This window comes from Macaca thibetana, chromosome 13, assembly GCF_024542745.1.
Source record: "Macaca thibetana thibetana isolate TM-01 chromosome 13, ASM2454274v1, whole genome shotgun sequence".
Lineage (NCBI taxonomy): Eukaryota > Metazoa > Chordata > Mammalia > Primates > Cercopithecidae > Macaca > Macaca thibetana.
The window spans coordinates 38,511,905-38,537,436 of NC_065590.1; the positions used below are offsets into that span (position 1 = coordinate 38,511,905).

Consider the following 25,532-nt stretch of genomic DNA (forward strand, 5'->3'; position numbering starts at 1 on the left):
AAACTCAGCTATGAAAACAAAATGTTATACTTATCACATTATCACTCAATTTAATATCTTCAGATATTTCATTAATGCATTCAAAAAACCAACACTTACTAAACACCCACTATTGGGGAGGAAGAATTAATATTAGTGCTTCTAAGTGAAATGTGCTATAATTGAATTTACTAAAATATAAAACCAACTATTCTCTTTCTTATTTGGTTTTCTCTTTGACTTCTCAAAAAAGCATGGGTTTTGGTACTCCTGGCAGAATAATTTCACAGATACATATGTAGAGAAAAGAGTGAAAAATGAACAAACTAGAACTGACATGTATAGACTTAAACGTTCCTTCAAAATAGGTAATGAGTAGGACTAGTTATACAGAATCTAAATACTATATAAAAAACATTTTAATGTGAGTAAAAGGAAAAACTAAAGAAATGACAAGCTTTTCTATGGTTGGTTTGTGGTTCAGATCCCTCTCTTAAATTCACACTGGTTGGAAGAAAAGAATTATGGCAAGGGAGTCCTAACAACTTCTACAAAGCATATAAACTTTTTTCCTATTCTTTTTTAATGTCTTAAATATTTAAACATGCAAAAATACAGAGAATATATGTAGTCTATCTACATATCTATGAATATAAATACTTGTGTATCCACCACCCCAATAGAAACATTTTCTCATATTTGCTCCAGATTAATTACAAATACAATTCAAGCCCTCTCCATACCAGCCTCAATCTTGTTCCTTTCCCTCCCATTCCTTCTCCAAAAGTAAACATTAACCTGAATTTGATGCTTATTATTCCCATGCATGTCTTTATACTTTCATTATTTGTACGTATGCATCCATTATTTTATAGAAATTATGTATGTTTTATATGTTCATAACCTTTTTGATTTTTTTACTTCAACATTATGGTAGGGAGATTTATCCATGTTTTAACCTGAACTCTCTCTTAGTTCATTCTCGTTCATATAATTATAGGACTACACCAAATTTATTTAGCCTTTCTGCAGGTGTTTTCACAATTCAAATGAGTGCTATAGTAAACATTCTCATACAGCAGGGGGTAGTTGGTAAGAGCATCAACTCTGGAAACAGCTGGCTTGAGTTTGGATCCCACCTCTGCCATGTATTAAGCTGTGACCTTGGGCAAGTCTTAATCCTCTGTGTCCCAATTTCTTCATCTGTCATATAGGGATATTAACAATATCTAGTCCTCATAGACATTATTATGAAGAACAAAAAGTTCATACATGTAAAGCTTGTACAACAGTAAGCAGTGTTTTTATGCGGTTGACCCTGCAAAACAGAGCTAGTTCAAAAAATGGGAAAATCCCAACGATATCAAGAAACGTCTAAAAGTGTATTTCAATGCTTCCTATCTAATACATATCTAATACCACTTCCCCTTGCTAGCAGACAGTGGACTCTCCCTCTCTGGAAATCAGGCAGCTGCCTCCCCTGGGGTAGACATCTCTCATGATGATACTCAAATTCAAGATCTGCCCCCACCTTCCCTCATGGCTTCTAGTCTAATAACCAGGGTTACCTCATCATTACCTGACTACAGAAGTACTGTCCTTGCTTCAATAGGAAACTAAATACTCATTAAGAAGCTACAGGACCTAGCTACTGGCAGAAACCACAAGAATGTGCCTGTAATGGTGTGACATAGTAAGAAACGCATATTTTGGTCTTCATTTCTGGTTCCTGGCTAGAGCTCCGAAACAAATGAAAGGAGCATCTTTTGTTATTCACAATATACCCCTTTAAACCACACCTGAATGTATGTTAATGAGGTGACTTTTGGAAAGCCTCTAAGGATGAAGGGCTAGTTGTTAGGAAAACCAATCATGATTAGAGGGTAGGAACTCCCAGCCTCACCACCAGGGAGGGAAGAGTGGCTGGAGATTGACTTAATCACATTGGCCAATGATTTACTCAATCATGCCTTTGTAATGAAGCCTCCATAAAAACCCAAAAAGACAAAGTTCAGAGGACTTCCAGGTTGGTGAACAAGAACGTGTCCATGTGCTGGGACAGTGGTGTACCCCAACACTCCACTGGAACAGAAGCTCTTGTGCTGGGGACCCTTCCAGACCTCACCCTATGTATCTCTTCATCTGGCTGTTAATTTGGATTCTGTAATATAGCACTTGTAATAAATCAGTAATCTAGTAAGTAAACTGTTCCTGAGTTCTGTGAGCCCTTCTAGCAAATGACAGAACCCAAGGTTTAAATAGCCTGAGAAAAGTACAGTGCTGTGAAAGTGGGTTTATTTTCAGTTTCATCAATACGAAAAAATACAAAATTCACTAATCCCATAACCTGATATATTTAAAGTGTGACACTGGCCTTAAAGACACTGGTCTTTCATACTAAGGGAATAAGCTAATTTAAATCAATATAAATGAAATTTAAATAGACATATAATAGTTTAAATACGTTATCAGGCAATGATCATACTGTGTTTCATAAGGATGCACATTTTCCTAATTTTTGAAAAAATTATGTAATTCTATTATGAAAGTTTACTGTAACAAAAAAAATCAGTTCTTTACATGTCTCATTTCAACAGCTAGTTTAAAATAGCATGCTTCATACATGTATGATAAGAGAAAAAGACATGTATTTTAATGTAGTAAGCAATGGTTAATGAATTTCATTTAACTAAAAAGCAACTTCTTGACATTTTTTTCCACTTACATTTAAGCATTTTTAGATATAACTTATATATGAAATGCACATATCTGAAGTGTGAAATTTGATTAGTTTTGACAAATGCATACACCCACATAATCTGCTCCCTTAACAAGACACAGAATATGTCCATATTTGTTTAAAAGCTGAAACAAAGTCAAACAAAAAGTTCCTTTGTCGCTTCTTACTAGTCAATCCCCTTGGAAACAACCATTGATTAAATTTCTCTTTAACAGATTAGTTTACTTATTACAGAATTTAATATAAATGTAATCATATAATAGACACTGTTTTGTGACTTGCTTTTCTTTTTGGTAGATTCCTCAGGATTTTCTAAATACACAATCATGTCATCTGCAAATAAACACAGTTTTACTTCTTCCTTTCAAATCTGATATATTTTATTTTTGTTGTATTCCCAATCTTAGGGGGAGAACTTTCAACATTTCACTAATAGGTTTTTTGTAGGAAAAAAGTTTCCTTCTTTTCCTTGTTTTCTCAAAAATTTTAAAAATCATGAACAGGTGTTGAATTTTGTCAAAATTATTTTTGAGCATCTATTAAAATGACAGTTCTTTAGTCTGTTATGGTGAATTGCTTTGATTTTTATATGATAAACTAACCTTGTATCCCTTGGACAAGCCCCACCTGGTAATAGAGTATTATCCTTTTCACATATTGCTGGATTTGATTTGTAAATACTTTATTATGAGGAATATTGAACCGTAGTTTTGAGGGTTTTTTGTAAAATCTTATCTGATCTTAGTATCTAAATTATAGAAGCTTCCTAAAATGAGCTGGGAAGTATATCCTCTTCTATTTTTTGAGAAAAAAGAATAATATTGGCAATATTTCTTCCTTGTAAGTTTAACAGAATTCATTAGTGAAGATCCTTATGGGAAATACTTAAATTATGAATTCAATTTTTTAAATAAATATAGAATTCATCAGATTTCTATTTTTCCTGAATCCGTTTTGTTTTTTAAGAAATGTACCCATTCATTTCAACTGCCAAATTCATTGGCATAAAGTTTTACATAATATTTCCTCATTACTCTTCTAAGGTCTGTAGTATCAGTAATGATATCCCCTCTTCTACTGTTGATATTGATAATTTGTGTTTTCTCACTTTTTTCTCGGTAAGCCTTACTACAGTTTCATCAATTTTATTAATCTTTTCACCAAACCAGCCCATAGCTTTACTGATTTTCTTTTTGTTCATTTTCTATTTCACTGACTTCTAGTTCTTACTTTTTTCCTATTTTCTTTGGGATTAATTTGCTTTTTGTCTATCCTCCCAAAGTAGAAGCACAGATCACTGGTTTTATAGATTTCTTCTCTTCTAATACAGGCATTCGACTATAAACTTCCCCCTAAAGGCCAATTTAGCTGCATCTCACAAATTTTTATGCTGTTTTCAATATCACTCTGTTCAAAATGTTTTCCAATTTCCCTATGACTTCTCTTTGACCCAAGGGTAATTTAGAAATGTGTTATTTAATTTCAAAATATTTGTATATTTGTGTAGCTATTTTTAATGATTTCTGAATTAATACCATTGCTATCAGAGAACATACTCTGCATAATTCTGTCCATCTACTTCTATAAGTCTAGTTTATGCATTCTATAATTTAAAAGCTGAAATGAAGCCAAGTGATCTTCTAATGAAACTAAAAAACCTAGTGTATGAATTTTAACTGTAAGTCAGACATCAGTATATTTATTCTAATACCTCATTTCCTCAGTTTCCCTGTTCTATAGTTTCTGCTATTTTTATAAGACAGAGGAGTTAGACAAGTGTAAGTTGGAAGTTAATACCTTAATAAAATTCAAAAAGGTAAAAAAATGAGGAAAAGGTAGTCAATTTCAAATTAACTATATTGAATACTGTTAGATGGAAAATACATTCTGAATATGATGGTAAAAGACACCACCTATGGGAGCAACTGCTATCAAGGCATAGTAAGTTTCCAAAGTCAAATGTTTTCTAGAAATAGATACACATGTGTGTGTGCACAAAACACACATACATGCACATGCCCGCACACACACACGTACACACACATTACACACCTACTCTATCTCCAGTTTAATGGTTTCTACTGGTTCCTACCAAAGGATTTGTGATGGCTGAGGAATTAGATTAAAAATAACATTCTTACTCTCATTTCATCAAGACTTACCTTAAGGTACATTCCATTTCCACTTCAGAGGGTATAGAGAGAACGCGGAAAATGTATTTGTCAACTAACAAAGAAAAACTATCTCCAGGATTCAAATAGCACCATAGATTTGTCTTCAATGGTAAGAGCTGACTCTTCTCTGAAGACTGATAAAAACACGGATTTGTGTGTATCTAACAAATTAAAAAAGAATATAATTAAATGTTAAGATATAATACAATAATGTTGTAACTCAAAATTACGACAAAAATACAATTAAATATGAATTCACAACTTTGGTATCAAAACAATTTAAGCATAAACTTAGACTTAAAAGTTTAATAAATCTAACTCTTATGAGTACCATAATTATTATTTATATATAAAAGAGAAAAGAAGCTATGGTATACCTCCCATTTCTCCAGGAATCAAAGAAAAAAAGCAAAGTTATCAACTAACTGGTTAAAAGAGTCTTCTATTTTGCTTAATAGAGACAACTGGACATCACAAGAAGAAACATGAAAAATAATTCTTAGTATGGAAAAACTGAGTCCCCCAACTTCCATATCCAAAACGCACTAATTTCCTGACAATGGCTAGTTTCCTTACCATTTATTTTCTCCTACTAATTTCTTACTACAATTAAAAAAGAAGAAACTACAATGCTATGGTTTGAATGTGTCCCCCAAAGTCCATTTGTTGGAAACTCCAACCCTAAGGCAACAGTGCTGACAAGTAGGACCTTTAACATGTAGGTCATAAGGGAAATGTCCTCATGAATGGATGGATTAATGACATTATCACAAGAGTGGATTCATTATCTCGGGAGCAAGTTTGCTATCTCAAGAGCGAGTCTGTCATAAATGCAAGTTTGGCCCTCTCTTGCTTACTCTCTCATGCATGCTCTCTCTCCATGTAATGCCTTCCACCACGTTATGATGCAGCAAAAAGGCTCTCACCAGATGCGGCCCCGGCATTTTAGACTTCGCAGGTTCCAGAACGGTGAGCCAAATAAATGTCTGTTCATTATAAATTACCCAGCCTCGGGTATTCTGTTATTGCAGCACAAAATGAACTAAGACATATGGGAAGGAAGATTCTAATCAAATCTCTCAGACAAACAACATGGCTTTCTTTCTACCTCCTGAAAGAGGAATCGCCTTATTTGTTTAAATGAAACTCCCACTATGAAGATCATCCACATTCAAATCAAAGTAGTAAACAGATCTCAAAATTAGAACTATTGCAATATCCACTATTTTAAATTATGTTTGCCACTATTTCCATGTTAGCAAAGATAACAAGAGTTGCTTCAAAAAACAAAAAAGACCTATTATAAGGTGCCTTAAAAATTCTAACCAGATTCAAGCTAAAATTGGCCATTTCCATAAGTCAAATAGTCTTTTTGTCATCAATATCACTGGGTTTTTAAAATAAATAAGCTTTAGGATATGACAAGGTAATCTACATAGTGCAGATCTTTGTGTGTGTGTGTGTGTGTTTTTTAAAGCACAATCTTATATAGAGCACCTATCTCTATTACCCTTCCTTCTATCTATTTCATCAGTTTAAATGAGACTTTTTCTGGAGATATCACAGCAAAGTAATTACCACCCTGGGAATGGACATATGCTGAGCAATAACAACAACAAAAAAGACACATTTGAAGCTAGAATGAATATAATCCACCTGGTTCTGACCATTCAATTTCATGAGAATCTGGCCATACATCATATTTCTATCCTTTAAATCTGTGTTACAAGAAAGCAGTAAAATAAAACTCGGAGATAAAGAGCAGAGGTAGAAATTTAAAACAGAGATGACACAAATTTGGTCGGCCATTATTTTATTAGTCAAACTATACATAAGATTGCATAAGAATGGAGATGCAGTGTGATTTATGCAATATTATATTCCTAAAAAGTGTAGTGAATGTTTGATTTTTAAATTCAAGTTATAATTTTAACAATGTTTACAAATCTTTCACCATTCTAACAGCCACTCCTAATTTCTCTCTCTCAAAGCTGTCCTCTGGCTCTTGGCAGGTTAAGCTTTTGAGTGCAACAAGCACATGACAAATCCACAGGATCTGAGCTTGTGTCCACTGCTGAACTTGGGAATCGTGCCCTGTATTCCTCAACCTTTTGGGCAAAGGCTCCCTTTCCTTGAGTATGTCATGGTCATCAGAGTCAGGAATGTTGAACTAACAAGAGAAGCAAGAGTCAGAACAGGAATCCACATAGCTTTGGTCTGAACTCTGAATATTCTTTAAGTGAGGCTTGCTTCGGATTATAGGCTAAGGCCATGTTTTTATTCATGAGCATTAAAAAAATTCAGATGAGTCTCTAAACAACGTTAAATACTGACATAGTCCCAAACTTACAAAGGCTAGGATGTTAAATACAATGGCATAAAATTGTAAGAGTGGAAAAGGTAAAATGCTTAAGGAAACTACATTTCTTTACAAAGGTATCACAAACCCAAAGATAATGCAATATTCTGTTTGAGTATATTTTCCTCAGTGGAAAGCACTTAATATTTAAATTATAGTTGGTTAAACATTGGTAGTCAGCAAATCCAGCCACAAAGAAAGTGAACCCATGACTACGGTCCATGATCATCTTTTCCTTTTCCTAAAACTGTTCATACAGGAGATTCCAAAATGAAGAATAAAAATGACATTAAAGTCTAATGTTTGATCCTCTAACGTAAACCTAAATTCACATTACTCACTGAATAAGTTAAAAAATCAATGTCAAACTACGATATGCTCCAACTAAAATGCTACACATACATGAAGTCCAAAAGGTAGTTTTTAAAAAGTTACAAAGTATACAAAAATCTAACAATATTAATAAACAAAAAGGAAGATTACACACCAAAAAATTAGGAATGAAAACAATGACATAATTACATAAAAAATAAAAGTTTTGAAAAATAACAGAATACTGTAAATACTTTATAGCAATACATTTGTAAATATGGCCAAAATAGACAATTACCTAATAACACCAAGTAGATTTTTTTAAAGTATGTTTACGTGTATGTATGTGCAGCCTGTTTGAAAGTATTTAATTTTTTTTTCTTTTTTTGAGACAGAGTCTTACTCTGTTACCCAGGCTGGAGCGCAGTGGCGTGATCTCTACTCACTGCAACCTCTGATTCCAGGTTCATGCAATTCTCGTGCCACAGCCCCCTGAGCAGCTGGGACTACAGGCGCCCGCCACCACAACTGGCTAATTTTTGTATTTTTAGTAGAGATGGGGTTTCACCACTTTGGCCAGGCTGGTCTCAAACTCCTGGCCTCAAGTGATCTACCTGCCTTGGCCTCCCAAAGTGCTGGGAATACAAGCATGAGCCACTGCACCTGGCTTAAGAGTATTTAATTATTATAGAAAGGAGATTGAATTGGACTTGTAATATTTCAAAAGTACAATCAATAATTAAAAATCTTTTCAATCCCTGCCAAAACCCCTTTTTCTGAATATTCAAACTTTTCTTGAGACCACAAAAGTGTTAAGGATCCCCAACTGCTTCATGAGACAAGTTTAACTTTGATTCTAAAAGCAAACAAGGGCAGAAAAATATTGGCAAACCCAACCTCACTGTGATTAAAAGATATAACTACCTACATGAGAGACGTAATGTTGGTGTGTGCCTTTTAACAAATTCATGAGATTATAAATTCAAACTTCAATAGGTTATGCTATAACTTTAGAAGTGGTGCAAAGGATGCATTATCCCTGCAAAAAATGGAACTAAAATACAAATCAATTTCCTACAGCTTTCTCTTAGAGTTATCATTAAATATTAAAGAATGATAGATGTATACCCCCCAAAAGCACCTTAATTTCAGTGTTTTTCTTTTAATTTGGATAGCTTTTTTTTACAACAAAATAAGTTGAGGAAGGCTATTATTATAGGATTTTCTAGATATTTCACAAGTACACTTTTAATTTCAAGAGAAGAAAAACAATCTCAATTCAAGAACTTTGTGCAATAAAAAAAACCACAAGCACCCAAAGATGTATATATTGAGGGTCAATAACAAAAGGCAAAAAAGAAAAACTACAACTTATATGTAGTTATAGAGCTACTGCCTCAATCATCCAAGACCCCAAGTGAGTAAGATTTTATTAAAATGAAATAAAAGCACCGACAGCTATGAATTTACCCTGAGGGCATAACCAATCACTGGTGATACAGTCATTTACAAAGAACATCATCATCAGTTTGCTTTTGTAATGTCTTTTCTCTCTGCTGATACTAGGCTGTAGATTAAATTTAAATGACATATAAAAAAGCTAACATCCTCTCCTCATGAGCTAGCATCATCTCCTCATGCACCATTTCCAAGAACTGCTGGAGAGCTACAGCATTTTTTGTAGGAGACATATTAGAGGGAAAAAGGCAGAAAGTCATTCAATGTAAAAGTACAAATTAGTAATTGCCCTAATTGCATTGAACTCTCCTTGTCAAAGCTATTTTTTTATTTGGTGGTAAGTTTAGATTTCCAAGTTAAAGAAAAGCAGAAAAACATTTAATCACTTAAATGTAATTTGGGGTATGCAGTATACAGATGGGATCATCATAACAAAACATTTGCTATATTCATTTATGTAATTTTACAAATATTTTTAACTAAAATTTCCCTCTTGACATTTCATTACACTTGTATAGATACCTTGCTTTAGTAGATCAAAGAATTTGTGACTGATGAGGGAACAGAGAATAAGTGATATTTAACAAACATTAAGATAAAATGAATGAACTAGAAGTCACTTGTCCATCTCATTCTGATTTTCAAGATCTTTAAACTTCCACTAACAATTAAAATCAGTGTTAGAAATTCTCTAAATGTCTTTAAATTGCACCTTGTAGACAGTGCAGCTACAATAAGCTGCTAAATAAACACATCAATCTATTTCAAGATAATGGGCATTTTATTGAAACTATATTAATATAAACAAGGTTATTAGTTCGTCAGGTTTCTAAGGTGCAACTCAAGTCTTTAGCCCATTTTTCTACTGGATTCTTTATTTTTTTCTCATTGATTAAAGGCATCTGTCATATGTTTTGGATAGCACTCCTGATATAGCTCGGATATGTGTCACTGGCCAAATCTCATGGTGAACTGCAATCCACAATGCTGGAAGTGGAGCCTGGCAGGAGGTGCTTGGATTATAGGGGCAGATGCCTCATGGCTTGGTGCTGTCTTAAAGATAATGAGTTCTCATGAGATGTGGTCATTTAACTAATACAGAGCAACTCCCACTCTATATTAGTCTGTTTTCACCTAAGACTGGGTAATTTACTAAAAACAACAATAACAAGAGGTTTAATTGACCCACAGTTCTGTAGCCTGTACAGACAGCATGGCTGGGGAGGCCTCAGGAAACTTTCAATCAAGGTGGAAGGCAAAGGGGAAGCAGGCAAATACTATATCGCTGGAGCTGGAGAAAGAGAGAGAAGGGAGAGGTGCTACAAACTTTTAAACAACCAGATCTTGTGAGAACTCACTCACTATCATGAGAACAGCAAGGGGGAAATCCAATGCCACCATGATCTAATCACCTCCCACCAGGCCACTCCTCCAACACTGGAGATTACAATTCAATGCAAGATTTGGGCAGGAACACAAATCCAAACCATATCACCCTCCCACTCTCTCTTGCTTGCTCCTGCTTTCAACATGTGATGTGCTGGTTCTCCCTTTGCCTTTTTCCGTGATTGTAACCTTCCTGAGGCCTCCCTAGAATCCAAGCAGATGCTGGCACCATGCTTCATTTCATGTAAAGCCTGCAAAACTGTGAGCCAGTTAAACCTCTTTTTATAAATTACCCAGTCTCAGTTTATAGCAACACAAGAATGGCCTAATACAGAAAATTGGGACTGGAATTGGGGCATTGCTACAAAGATACCTAAAAGTGTGGAAGTGACTTCAGAACTGCCTAACAGGCAGCAGTTAGAAGAGTTTGGAAGGCTGAGAAGAAGACAGGAAGATGAGAGAAAGTTTGGAATTTCTTAGAGATTGGTTAAATGACCAAATGATCAGCAAATTTGTGACCAAAATGCTGATAGTGATATGGACAATGAAGTCCAGGCTAAGGAGGTCTCAGATGGAAATGAGGAACTTATTGGGAACTAGAACAAAGGTCAAGTACGTTATGCCTTAACAGAGACCTTGGCTGCATTTGGTTCATGTCCTAGGGATCTGTGGAAGTCTTACCTACAGAAAGATGATTTAGGGAATCTAGTAGAGGAAACCTCTAAGCAGCAAAGTGTTCAAGAAGTGGCCTGGTTGCTTCTAACAACCTGCACTCAAATGCATAAGCAAAGAAATGACTTAAAGTTGCAACACATATTTAAATAGGAAGCAGAGTGCAAAAGCTTGATAAATTTGTAGCCTAGCCATGTGGCAGAGAAATAAAAAGCTTTTTCAGGAGAAGGATTCAAGGAGGCTGTGAAGCAACCACTTGCTAGAGATATGTGCACAACTAAAAAAAAAGTCAGGCTAGGCACGGTGGCTCACGCCTGTAATCCCAGTACTTTGGGAGGCCAAGGCGGGTGGATTACCTGAGGTCAGGAGTTCAAGACCAGGCTGGTTAACATGGCGAAACCCCATCTCCACAAAAACTACAAAAAAATTAGCTGGGCATGGTGGCATGTGACTGTAATCCCAGCTACTTGGGAGGCTGAGGCAGGAGAACTGCTTGAACCCAGGAGGCGGAGGTTGCAGTGAGCTGAGATCATGCAACTACACTCCAGCTTGGGCGACAGAGCAAGCCTCCATCTCAAAAAACAAACAAACAAGTTATAATATGCAAGAAAATGGAGAAAAGGCCTCAAATGCATTTCAGAGACCTTCATGGCAACCCCTCTTATGACAGGCCCAGAGGCCTATGAGAGAAGAATGATCTCATGGGACAGTACCAGGGCCCAGCTGCCCTGCATGTTCTTGGGACAGTTCTATCCACATTCCCACTGCTTTGGCTCCGGCCATGGCTCAAAGGACCCACATGCAGCTTGAGCTGCCACTTTGGAGGACGCAAGGCATAAGCCTTGACAGCTCTCACATGGTGTTAAGCCTGTGGGTGCACAGAGTACAAGAGTGGTGGATTCTTGGCAGCCTCCACCTAGATTTCAGAGGATGTATGGAAAAGCCTGGGTATCCAGGCAGAAGCCTGCTGCAGGGGCAAATCCCTCACAAGAGAACTTCTACTAGGGCAGTGCAGAGAATAAATGTGGGGTGGCAGGTCCCACACAGAGTCCTCACTTGGGACGCTGCCTAGTAGAGCTGTGAGAAGAGGGCCACCGTCCTCCAGACCCAAACATAGTATATCTACCAACTCCAGCCTGTGAGAGCAGCCTCAGGGGATGTACCCTGTAAAGTCAGAGGGGTGGAGCTGCCAAAGGTCTTGGGAGCCCACCCTTTGCATCAGTGTGCCCAGGATATGGACATAGAGTCAAAGATTACTTTGGAGCTTTGAGATTTACTGACTGCCCCGAAGGGTTCTGAACTTGTGTTGGGCCTACAGACCCTTTGTTTTGAAACAGGGATGTTTACTCAATGCCTATACTCCCATTGTTTCTTAGAAGTAAATAACTTTTGATTTTACAGGCTCATAAATAGAAGAGATTTGCCTTGTCTCAGGTGAGACTTTGGACCTCGGAGGTAATGCTGGAATGAGTTAAGACTTTGGAGAATTATTGGGAAGGTATGATTGTATCTTGCAATGTGAGAAGGATATGAGATTTGGGAGAGGTCAGGGGAAGAATGATATAGTTTGGGTATTTGTCCCCACCTGAAACTCATGCTGAATTGTAATCCATAAATGCTGGAGGTAGGGCCTGGTGGGAAGTATTTCAATCACGGGGGTGGGAATACCTCATGGCTTGGTGCTATCTTCTGAACAGTGCATGAGTTCTCGTGAGATCTTGTAATTTAAAGGTGTGTGGCTTGTTCACAATAGCAAAGACATGGAGTTAACCTAAATGCCCATCAATGATGGACTGGAAAAAGAAAATGTGATATGCATGTGTGTGTATATATATATACACACACACACACACCATGGAATACTATGCGGCCATAAAAAGGAGTAAGATCATGTCCTTTGAAGGAACATGGATGGAGTTGGAAGCCATTATCCTCAGCAAACTAATGCAGGAACAGAAAACCAAATATTGCATGTTCTCACTTACAAGTGAGAGCTGAATGATGAGAACACATGGACACAGGGTGAGAAATAATACACAGTGGGGTCTACTGAAGAGTGGAGGGTGGGAGGAGGGAGAACATCAGGAAGAATAGCTAATGGATGCTGGGCTTAATAGCTGGATAATGGAATGATCTGTGCAGTAAACCACCATGGCACACGTTTACTTATGTAATAAACCTGCACACCCTGCACATGTATCCCTGAACGTAAAAGTCGAAGAAAAAAAAAAGTGAGTAGCACCTTTCCTTCCCTCTCTCTCCCTTGCTCCTGCTTTCGACATGTGACGTGCCTATTTCCCCTTCGCCTTCTGCCATGATTGAAAGCTCCCTGAGGCTTCACCAAAAACCTAGCAGATGATGGCACCATGCTTCCTGTAAAGCCTACCCATGAGCCAATTAAACCTTTTTTCTTTTCTTTTTTTTTTTTTTTGGAGACAGGGTCTCACTCCGTCTCCTAGGCTGGAGTACAGTGGTGCAATCTCAGCTCACTGCAATCTCTGTCCTCCTGGGGTTCAAGCAATTCTCCTGCCTTGGCCTCCCCAGTAACTGAGATTACAGGCACCCACCACCATGCCGAGCTAAATTTTTTTTTTTTTTTTTTTTTTTTTTGAGACACAGTCTCACTCTGTCACCCAGGCTGGGGTGCAGTGGCATGGTCTCGGCTCACTGCAAGCTCTGCCTCCCGGGTTCACGCCATTCTCCTGTCTCAGCATCCCGAGTAGCTAGGACTATAGGCGCCTGCCACCATGCCCGGCTAATTTTTTATATTTTTAGTAGAGACGGGGTTTCACCGTGTTAGCCAGGGTGGTCTCGATTTCCTGAGCTCGTGATCCGCCCGTCTCAGCCTCCCAAAGTGCTGGGATTACAGGCATGACCCACTGTGCCTGGCCAAGCCTGGCTAATTTTTGTATTTTAAGTAGAGACAGGGTTTCACCATGTTGGCCAGGCTAGTCTTGAACTTCTGACCTTAAGTGATCTGCCTACCTTCACCTCCCAAATTGTTGGGATTACAGGTGTGAGCCACTGCACCCAGCCTAAATCTCTCTTCTTTATAAATTACCCAGTCTCAGGTATTTCTTTATGTCAATGCATGAATGGCCTAATTACATGTGCCAATTACATGTATTTTAAACATCGTCTCCCTGTTGTAGTTATCATTTTCATTATAGTGTCTTTTGATAAATGAAGTTTCTTATTTTAATTTCATTGGCTTTTTCCAACTGTTTTCATGGTTCATGCTTTTTATATCTTGTTTAAAAACCCTTCCCTACTCTAAAGTCATAAGGGTTTTCCCCTATATTATATTCTAAGAGTTTTATAGTTGGACTCTCACATTTAATCTACCTGGAGTAGATTGTTGGGTCTGCAGTAGGGGTCTATTTTTTTTTTCCAAACAGATAACTGTCCCAATACCATTTACTGATAAAAATTCCTCTTCCCCACTGACACACAATGCTAGCCCTGGCCCAATCAAATTTCCACACACATAAGTCCAAATCTAAGGTTGCTTTCAGTTCTAAAATTTTATTCAACTGAAGGCACTAAAACTTCTTGTTAAGACAGAACATCAATCAGTTGTAACTTAAAGAAATATTTTTGAAGAAGAGACACCCAATACCAAGAGAATCCTGACTTCAAAAATATAACAACAAGAAAATACTACACAGAGTTCAAAGAACCTGGGCTCTCATTCCCATTCTAGAATTTGCTGAGTATTTAAGATCAGACATTCTCCAGAAGGCTGTGACATTCTAAGTTGTCAAAAAAAAGGTACTCAAAAAAGGATAAAAAAGATCTACCTTCTCCCATGTCCAAACATCACACTTACGGGAAAGTTTAGAAAATTACACTAAATAATATTTAAATGATCATACACAGAGGTAAAACGTAAATAAATCATTCCAAATTTTAGTTTTATATCTAATCTCATGAGGAATTTTTGCTCTAGCTTCTAGCATTATTTCTACTACAGTTTTGTACTCAAAAGACACCTGTTAATGTAATACATAGTGGTTTTATGATCTGAGTACCATCTAATTAAAGACTCAGTAGAAGTGAAGAGTATTTTCAAAAAGGAGCCTTTTTATAACTGAACACTGCTAAAATCCCACATGGAAATTTGGCTCACTACATACTGGATAAAATTTAACTCAAGATAAGATTTTCGACTAATAAAATCATCTTTAATGTGGGCATACTTATTTTACATTATTAGTATTCTTTTGAATAGCCACAGAAGTACAAAATATAACTGAATAATTTTCAGCCAAGTGTAGACACAACTCCAACTAAGCAACTTTATTAAAGCTAATTTATAAAACATTTTAAAATATAAATGTCCTTGATTAACACTGAGAAAAAATGTAAATGTTTAAAATATTCATGCATTAGTAAATATGACAGTTTTCTAATGACCTATTTTTGATATAAAAAAATTTAATGCCATGTCAATTTTGTTATAAGAAGGGTTTCTTCTTATCACTGAGTAAATAAAGAGTGTAAAGAGAAAACCTGATATCTACTGAGTTGTCCACAATTCCACTGGTTAATTTGCTCACAAAATAAATGGACACAGTGGCACAGCAGACACTGGAGACTCAGAAGGGTGGTAGTGTGAGAGGTGGGACAGGGTTGAGAAATTACCTAATGGGTACAATGTACACTATTCAGGTAATGGTTACGCTAAAAGCCCAGACTTCACCATTTCACAATATAACCATGTAACAAAACTGCATTGTACTCCCTAAATCTATATAAATAAAAAATAATCATTTCTATATATGTTAAGTTCCTAAAATGAATCACTCACCATTTACAAATATTGTGCTACTATAAATTTTTCAGATATCACTGGAGCAAAAGCAGAGGTGGAAAAAAAAAAGCTATAACAGGAGTTAACAGGTATTAACCAAGAGCTTGCCTTCATAACAGAGTGAAAAGTACTACTAGTTTATTGATTTGTTTTTCTATAACATCTGCATAGTTATCAGCAGGATTTGAATATTAACAACACAAACCAGAAAAGTCTATTCATCTACTGCAGGAGCTGATACTTTCTAGTTTGGTATAAAAAATAACTAGAAATCCACTCATTAAGGACTATTTAAATGATCTACTTACAAAAAATTAAGTACTCGCTATAAAGTTCCTCTTTTTGTTAACATGAATTATAGAGCAGTAAATCTAAATCATGTAGAAAATCAGTGGTAACTAATGGTTCCTTCACTTGAGGAGGCAAGGGTAATATTAAGCCAGAATTGCTATTTTGAAAAAAGTAAATCTAATAAACATGTTCTATTAGAAAAGGTAGGATAAGAATTTCAAGATCTCTCTATTCTTTCCTTTAATATGCTTTAGTAACAACAACAAAAAAACTTATTTTAAGCCATGGTAGTCCATTGGCAAGGTGTTAGAAATTGGGCACTAGAGAATAACACACTTTTGTAAAAATCTATCATGTTCCCACTCCTAGATGTGCCATAGATAGTTCTCACTACAGCGTTTACTCATGCATTCAGCAAATATTAATTAAATACCTACTATGTTTTAGGCACTATGATAAACACTAGGGATACAAAGATTAGTCAGAGTTCCTATATTCAAGGACCTTGTGATCCAGTATGTCATCTCAGAAGAATAAGTTATCTGGAGAGGATACAGAGATGAATAACTAACGGTAAATACAGTGGCTCCTACAGGAGTATTGACTCCAGATATTAACACTTTTTCAAGACACTAAGATAATGCAGAATGACGATGAGACATAAACCCTTTTAAAAATTATTTATTCAAGGTTGAGATAAGGTGAATACATTGAATAATTTTTTATTCAAAAAATTTCCAAGTACTAAAATTTAAAAGATGCTTTCCAAATTTGGAAACAGTTAAACATAGGATAAAAAAGCAAGTACCATCTGTGTAAAAGAAGGAACTAACGCTATAACAGGCGGTTGTATATAAAATATGAAAATACAAATTGGTTTAAAAAGGTTATAAATTAATGAATTTAATTCCATGAAATTTTACCACCATACGATCTAGTCTAAAATAAATGGACCCTCATGCACATATTTCATTCTCTTACACAATAGACTCTGCAAAAGAAAAGGAATAATCACATTGTATATTCTTAGAAACTGGCTGTCCCCGCATATCATCAGTGATTTTGCAGCAGGAAACTATAAAGCAAACAATTAAAATTCTAGCCCTCAACAAAAACTTTCAAATTAAAATCATTTTTCAAACCTCAAAGTTGAACAAGGTCTAAATTTTAGAACTATTCAACTCTACACACAGTGATACAGAATGTGTTAAAATATCCCTATAACATTTAAGTTACTTTGGTCACTACTCCAGCTCAAAAAAACAACCATTACATAGTTATGGGCTTTCTTATTGGGTATTATTTGGCGTATTCAATTTTAAACCAAATCGTAATGTACACATGAACTGGCAGTCACCTTCCATTAAAATTCTAATTATGTAAATGTGGCATTGTCCTATGAGAAAACATACAGTTTTACTCATAGTTTAGATCTTTATCTCCTAATTATTTTCTGGCAATGAGAAGGATATGTTCTGACATTAATTCCCTATTCCCATAACCTTAGAAAATAGGCACCTCTGCTTGGGAACTGAAAGGGTAAGAGATAAAAGTTAAAATGAATCATTAATAACATATTTACCGGTTTGATTCGCAGCTGACCACCTGCCACCTCAAGAATGGCATGTCTTCTGGATACTCTCTTGTCTGTTATCTATACAGTAAAAAAATTAAAAGATTAAGAATGGCCACCTTCTTAAAAAGCAACAAAACAAAAAGGCAAACAAAACCCCTGGCAATGTTTCTGAAATCAGTAGACTAGCTATGAAATACATCATTCATTCAACAACTATATGTTGAAATGATTGTCCTCATTTAACAAATAATGAAACTCAGAGATTAAAAAAACCTGCCCAAAGTCATGGAAGAGTCAACAACAGAGCCTCAAGCCTAGAATCTAACGGATCCCAAAACCTTGCATGATAGTTTCCATTCATGACAGACATCTACTGGAGATTATTACCAAGAAAATTCAAAAATAGGAAAAGTATCTATATAATATGTACTTACCAGAAAACATTTCAAATACAAGAAACATATAGTATGTAACGATGATAAAGGTTTCCAAAGGAAGAGATCCCATGCTCAAGGATCTGGTAAGTGTAAAAGGGTCTGACTGTAGGCTTTGGGGTCAAAAAGACCCAGATCAGGCAGAACTGCATGCAAACTCGGGGGCCACCAGCAGCACTTACGAGTTCAGGAAGGCAAGAAGCGGAATGGTGAAAACCAAACATTGGCAGTAAGAAAGAAATTAGCATTTTTAAAAAATATCTATTTGCTTCCTGTTTTGAGCCAACAGTGTTCTGCTTATGCTCACAATAATTCCTGCATACCAAAGTTCAAAAATTGTTTGCATTTTAAATGCTGACAGTGCCAATCAAAGCTTTCCCTTTTCACTGTAAACGCAATAGTTAAGATTGCCTTTTTTATTTGTGGTTGATTGATAATGAAAACATGTTAAGCACCAATTTCACTAACGCCATAACTACCGACCCCATCTCTTGGTAACCTTGGTATGTAGCACTTGAATGGGGCATTATCCGAATGGGGACCAAAATTATCAGTAAAAAATAGACCATGCCAACACATAAACTCAATTAAACCTATTAGTTCCACAAAAAATGTGAAATTGCCAGGAGTCAGTACTCATTTTTTTAACCAGAGAGCAGTTCCACACTTAAGGCTGTGACATACAGACAGTAATATCAAGCATCACAATGAGTATCACATGAATGAATTTTTTATAATCTATTGTTAGACACAATGGCCATCCAAGAAGTACAAACTAATATCTATTCTTTCAGAAAAAAAGAGGCTAAAAATGTAAAGATTCCTTTCTTCTTCCCAGAATGTACCTTAGCCGGCTAAAAACAACAGCAGTTATCTGATGACTCATTGCATCATTTGCACAGAACTTTCGCTTAAATGTTGTGATTCAACATAACATTGCCATAGCTATTATTCACACTTTACATAGAAATTCAAAGTCCAGAGAATTTAGGTAACTTGGGTAGGTCACTCTCCAAGTAGGCAGTACTCCAAAGCCACACTCTTTTTAATAAAAATAGGTAATAGGGAGGGTGCGGTGGCTGCAATCCCAGCACTTTGGTAGGCTGAAGTGGAAGGACCGCTTGAGCTCAGGAATTTAAGACTAGCCTGGGCAACACAGTGAGATCCCCATCTCCACATAAAGTAAAAAATTAGTTGGACAGGGTGGCATGTACCTACAGTCCCAAATATTAATACTTGGGAGGCTGAGGTAGGAAAACTACTTGAACCCAGGAGGTCAAGGTTGTAAAGCCATGATGGGCACCACTGCACTCCAGCCTAGATGAAAGGATGAGACCCTGTCTCAAAAAAAAAAAAAAAAAGGTAATAAATGTGAGAACACATTTATACATGACTATACCTACATGCAATCATTCAAAAGTAATTTCAAAATATGCACATTATTCTGTGACTGAGAGTAAGCAATTCCTATTTCTGACTTGGATACCAAAATCTCATTACTTCAATACAAACCAATTTTCTAACCAACAGAGTAATAAGCTACCAAATATAAAACTATGGCATATAAAGATGGTTCCTTTAACAGTCCACCATCTTTCTTTCCTCTTTCTTCTTTCCTCTTTTAAACTGTATTTTTTCAGGAAGCAATAAATGAACTTTTCCTATCTCTGTCTTTCTTTGAAGTAGGCTTCACTGACACTACGAAGATAAAAGACATTTTAAGTAATATAAAAGTATAATGTGGCCTCTAGTGGACATATAACTCCACAACAGTGTAATTTCATTACAAGCTATGTGTCTTTATAGAATACAAAAAGAATTCTATAAACGGTCTTTGAAATTAACATCACTCAGACATTTATAGTGTTCCTTTTAAAGTAAACCCCTAAATAGTGAATACGTGATAAAATAACCATTTGCATTTTCTCAATGGGAAGTGTAAAGGTTTAATAAATTATCATTAAAACATTTTAATTTCAGGATTGATATACGGAGAGGGGTAGGGAGCAAGTGACAAACAGATTATCCTAAAGATCTGATTATCTGCTTTAACAGCCTATCACTGCTCCTTATACAGAGTGACTATCCAACACATTTTTATTATTTATTAATTAATATATCAACTGTAATAACAATCAATTATCAACAGCAAAGCACCATTCTAGACTTGTCATGTATCATCTTTTTCAGTCTTCACAAAACCTGTGAAGAAGATACTATTATTATACTTCACTTCATAGGTGAGAAAATGGAAGTACAGAGAGTTTAAGTAACTACTCAGTTACACAACCAGTAAGTAGTAGGGCCAGGATCTGAACCTAAGGAATCAGATTCCAGAACCATTCATGCTCTAAATGTATCTCATCCTTCAATATCATTACATGAAACCTAAAGCAAAACCTCAGTTTTTAAGATGATTTACCCAGTTTAACTGTCAAACTAGAACATAGTAAAGAACTGAAAATAAGGCAGAAATGGCTATTTAATAACCAAATAGACATTCAGAAGAGATTCAGATCCTAAATAAAGCTCCAAGAGGCCCTCAAACTTTCATTTGGTCCTGCTTATCTAATGGCATACCTAAGTCTAACAAGATATGTCATCCAAATTCTTAATTCTCTATTCGTAAAGTGGATAGGATTTAGTAGACAGCATACTGACAATAGGACAAAATGACTGATGTTAGTCTACAAGTGGAAAGAGAAAGGCTACTAAAAAGCAAAGAAACCCAAGGACTCAAAAAGAATACACTGGTTAGAGGCCATTTAGGGTAGGACAAATAGCATAAATTACTTCAAAATATACTGAAGGCTTGCCCAAGTTTACTTACTTATTACTAGAGTCACCAAGTTTAAATTAAAACTTCAACTGAAAGTCAGACATTTCACATCTTAGAAAGCCATAAAAATAGTTAAATTGAGGAATTCCAATTTTTATAGAATAGTTATAGTCACCTAAATTCTAATCACAACACACATTCTTCAAAGAAATAAACAAATAGAGCAAACAAAACCACCCATATCTCATCCCATATCTAATGCAAAACTAGGAGATGGAGATTACAAAAAACTTTAAACTTACATGTAAGAGAGATGAGAAATGCCAATTTCAGAAGATCAAGCCCCAGAACTTATGCTGGAGCAGAGAAAATCAGGTGGCAAACGACAGAAAAAGAGGAGAGAGGGAGTGGGAATCTAGGGGTGCTGAAGCACAAGTATCACTCCCAGAAAAATTAAGTCACACTTTTAGTGGGAAATACTAAAAACATATTTCAGATCCAACATTACAGAGGCCAAGCTAATAGAGAATCCAAAAGAGAGGCATAAAAATATGTGGAACCAGGTATAGCAAGCGCAGTAAAGGCACCACTTCTCAGAAAGGAGAAGGATACTTGGAAGAAAAAAATAAATCCAGTAGTATAGATTTTGGCTTCAAAATACCATTCCCCACTAAAAGAAACCAGAGCTCTTTTGAGAAATGTCATATTCCAGGTCTGAGGCACAAAAAGTATAATGTGGACCTAGGATATCTTCTTGTGCCAGAGGACAAAGAAATGCTCAAAAATTGATGGGTGCATGTCAGAAGGACAGAGAAACCAGTGCGAAAAAACTCTCACTGACCAAATTTAGAATGATTTGAGCACCAAAATAGTGATAATACTGGAATACAGGAAATTGAATCGCAAAATAATCCATGATTCCGTACCAATGCACATAAAGTAAAAAATTAGTTGGACAGGGTGGCATGTGTTTATAGCTCCAAATATTAATACTTGGGAGGCTGAGGTAGGAAGACTGCTTGAGCCCAGGAGGTCAAGGTTGCTATGAGCCATGTTCACGCCACTGCACTCCAGCCTGGGGGACAGGGTGAGACCCTGTCTCAAAAAAAGAAAAAAAAAGATAATAAAAAAGATTCCATATGAATCATGGATTATTTTTTGATTCAATGTGCTGTATTCGAGTATTATCAGAGGGTAAGGCTGGGAGAGATGCTTTTCTTCATAAAAGAATGCCAGCTAAAGTAGAAAAAATGGTAGAACCAAAAAAATCACTATTTTTTAACTATCAATGTAAAAATTAAGTTAGGAAAGGATAAAAGGATGTTGATTTCCTAATAATAAAAAGGTTTGTTGGGAAAAAATACTCATGAAGTCTCAGTATCACTCCACAGATTACTGACAAAGGAAATGGCAGATGAACTGTGAAATCCGGCAGATACCACCTTATCAAGGTGATTACACTTACCACATCACCACAACAGGACAAACTGATAGATGTGCTTCCTAATGCAGTACTCTGAATAAACATCACCTACTTAATATTTTCATCAAAAATGTTTAATGTGAATCAAATTATGTGCAAACAATCAAACAAAAATTGTGGGACACTCCAGGAATAATTGGCCTGGACCCACAGATGCACCGATGTCATTAAAGACAAAAGGCAAGAAAACCATTCTAGATTAAATGAAAAAAAATTTAACTGGATCATGATTTTTTTAAAAAAATGCAAAAAGCACATTACTGAAAACGATGTACAAAACTGAGTATGGAACATTAAAATTTATGGTACAGTTACACATTTCTAGAATATAATAACAGAATATAGCTATATAGAAATGTCCTCATTCTCAGGTGACACATGTTGACATATTTAGTGATGAACTGCCATAATGCATGTATGTACTTTCAACTGTGTTCGGGAGAAAGAAAAAAATGTGCACGCGCGTACACACACACACACACACACACACACAGGCATATTACAGAAGAAGAAAAATCAATGCCTTATTTGATTAAATTGCTGTTTGTCAAATTTCTGTTACTTGTAGTCAAAAGCAACTGTGATTAATACACATTCCTCTAACCATTGTTATATTTATTTTTTTTTTAGAGATGGGATTTTCCCATTTTGGCCAGGCTGGTCTCAAACTCCTGGCTCCAAGTGATCTGCCCACCTGGGCCTCTCAAGGTGCTGGGATTACAGGCATGAGTCACTGTGCCTGGTCTTAAACTGCCTTTTTTTTTTTTTTTTTTCAGACTAAGCTTCGCTCTGTTGCCCAGGTTGGAATGCAATGGCACAATCTAAGCTCACTGTAAACTCTGCCTCCCGGGTTCAAGCGATTCTCCTGCCTCAGTCTCCCAGGTAGCTGGGATTACATGCATGCGCCATCACGCCTGGTAAATTTTTTTTTTTTACATTTAGTAGAAACAGGGTTTCAACATGTTGGTCAGGCTGGTCTCGAACTCCTGACCTTGAATGATCCACCCACCTCGGCCTCCCAAAGTGCTGGGATTACAGGTGTGAGCCACCGTGCCCAGCCCTAAACTGAATTCTTAATATTGTTTCTTGAATGTGAACAGGTCTATTCTTATATCACTTTTGTAGTGATACCATGAGGATCCTTTATATTTGACTTTCTGGTTTTAAATATTAATAGAATACTTCATCCACTATGATATACATACAGGTCCCTTCTCTAGTTTTAAGATACGAAGATTATACCAGAAGAAAAGATAAACACATGAAAACATAAAAGAACTGTTTATGATCTGTTTGTTACCAAATACGTATTTTTGGTATTTATTGAAGTCAAACAAAACGGAAATTATCTTATGATGTGACGAGCAGAAAAATTTAGCTATTTTGAATCAAAGTCTGTGATCTCTTTGTTTAACTGCAATTCTCAAAATTCTAAGAACTAAAGAAACAACCCTGAATAAAGTAAAAGCAGAAAAGCTACTGGATCTTGAAATAGAATAGGGTGGTACCTTTCATTTCATTTTTTGTCTATATACAATATAGACAACACAAGTTAATTTTTTGTAAAATGCTTTTCTAGAGAAGTTTCTGAACATCATAGACCGTTATATCACATTAATTCAATGTTCTCATGTAACTTGGTTCCTGTAAATATAAGAACAGAAAATAGTTCGTTTTTCAGTATAAACTATATTACAAATTGTTTTTTAGTATAAACTATATTACACAGGATATTATTATAGTACAAATATAGTACACAGGATGTATATTATAGTACAAATTGGTTTTCAGTATAAACTATATTACACAGGAAAGGTTAAGACAATTATATGATACTTTGTACTTTAATTTTATAAAAATTATCTTGTATGAATAAAATCAGAAAGATGGCTGACTAGAGGTGCCCGATGCGTGCCCTTGCCCCCTAAAAAGGGACCCAAACACAGAATTAACAACTACAATTCAACTGGAGTGTCTGAGGGAGAGCACTGAAGTGCTGCAAGGGAGTGGCAAGATCCCTGTGGAGCACAAAAGCAGGATGAAAAGAGGTGCAAGGCACCCTGCCTCTGCTGTCCCATCTCCCCAGTGAGACTGGCTGGGAGCCAGGAGGGACTTCTTACAGGGTAATGGTAAGCACAGGGCCCCATCCACAGAAACTTGCAGTCCTCACTGCAGGAGAATCCCACAGTCCTTACAAGCCTTGAGCTGTTTGGAGAGCTACCTGGAATTTACAAAGCTACATTACTCCACAGTAGGAGCTCGTGTTATGTACTCCCCACCCTTGCATAACCTAAGCTGCTACAGCATAGCACCTTCTTGAAACCAGAGACACTGCTGGAGGGTGTCCTGCTCTGGGGGCCAGTAGCCACTGTGTCTCTCTAGCTTTGAGGTTCTACCATCATTCCATAAAGACCACATGAAGGACTGCAATGCAATGACTCCAGTTACTGAGAGCCTGGGCCCAGGGACAGTCATGACTCTGGTACTGCATAATGGGGAAGCCAAGCCCAGGCTGGCCAAACCACCACATGCCTGTGCCCCCAGCTGCAGAAACAGCATAGCAGCCCACCCCCGGTACGCCCTTCCCCAAGCTAGCCAAACCATTGTGAGCTCACATCCCAGCCAGAGAAACAGCAGACCACCCCCAGGGGGCATGCCACCAAACTGGCCTAATCATTATGTGTCCATACCCCCAACTGAGGACACAGTCTGGTGGAACCACCCTAGGCGGACATACTCCACAAACCAGCCAAACTGCCCCACCCCTGCAGCCCTAGCTGGATAAACAGCCTGGTGGCTCTTTCCTCAGTGAGCCAGACCCTGAGCAGCCAAACCACAACATGTCTGCACCCTAAGTCTGATAAACAGCCCAGAGAGCCAGTCCCTGAGCTGACCAACTAGCTGCACACCAGCACCCACAGCCTGAGAAGCAGCCTAGCAGACCTGCCCTCAGTGACCCAATCTCCAAGCCAGCTGACTATGTGTACATGCATACCACTGGCCCAACAACCAGCCTGGCGAGCCCATCTCTGGCAAAGTCATACCACCACCACCACCGCACACTTCCACAGCCTAG

At 36.7% G+C, this 25,532-nt stretch overlaps 2 protein-coding genes across 5 annotated transcripts in view; one reads left to right on the forward strand and one right to left on the reverse strand.

The window, feature by feature from the left end:
* CNRIP1 (cannabinoid receptor interacting protein 1) overlaps nt 1-25,532 on the forward strand; it is a 1,091,934-nt gene that overhangs the window by 894,594 nt on the left and 171,808 nt on the right. The window lies entirely within an intron of this gene.
* Nucleotides 1-25,532, reverse strand: part of APLF (aprataxin and PNKP like factor) — a 96,651-nt gene that overhangs the window by 56,266 nt on the left and 14,853 nt on the right. For both annotated transcript variants that reach the window (XM_050754452.1, XM_050754453.1), the window contains exons 2-3: nt 17,767-17,838; nt 4,882-5,054 (exon numbers count right to left, since the gene is read on the reverse strand). In XM_050754452.1, coding sequence (XP_050610409.1) covers nt 4,882-5,054; nt 17,767-17,838 — 245 coding nt within the window. The remainder of the gene's footprint in view (nt 1-4,881; nt 5,055-17,766; nt 17,839-25,532) is intronic.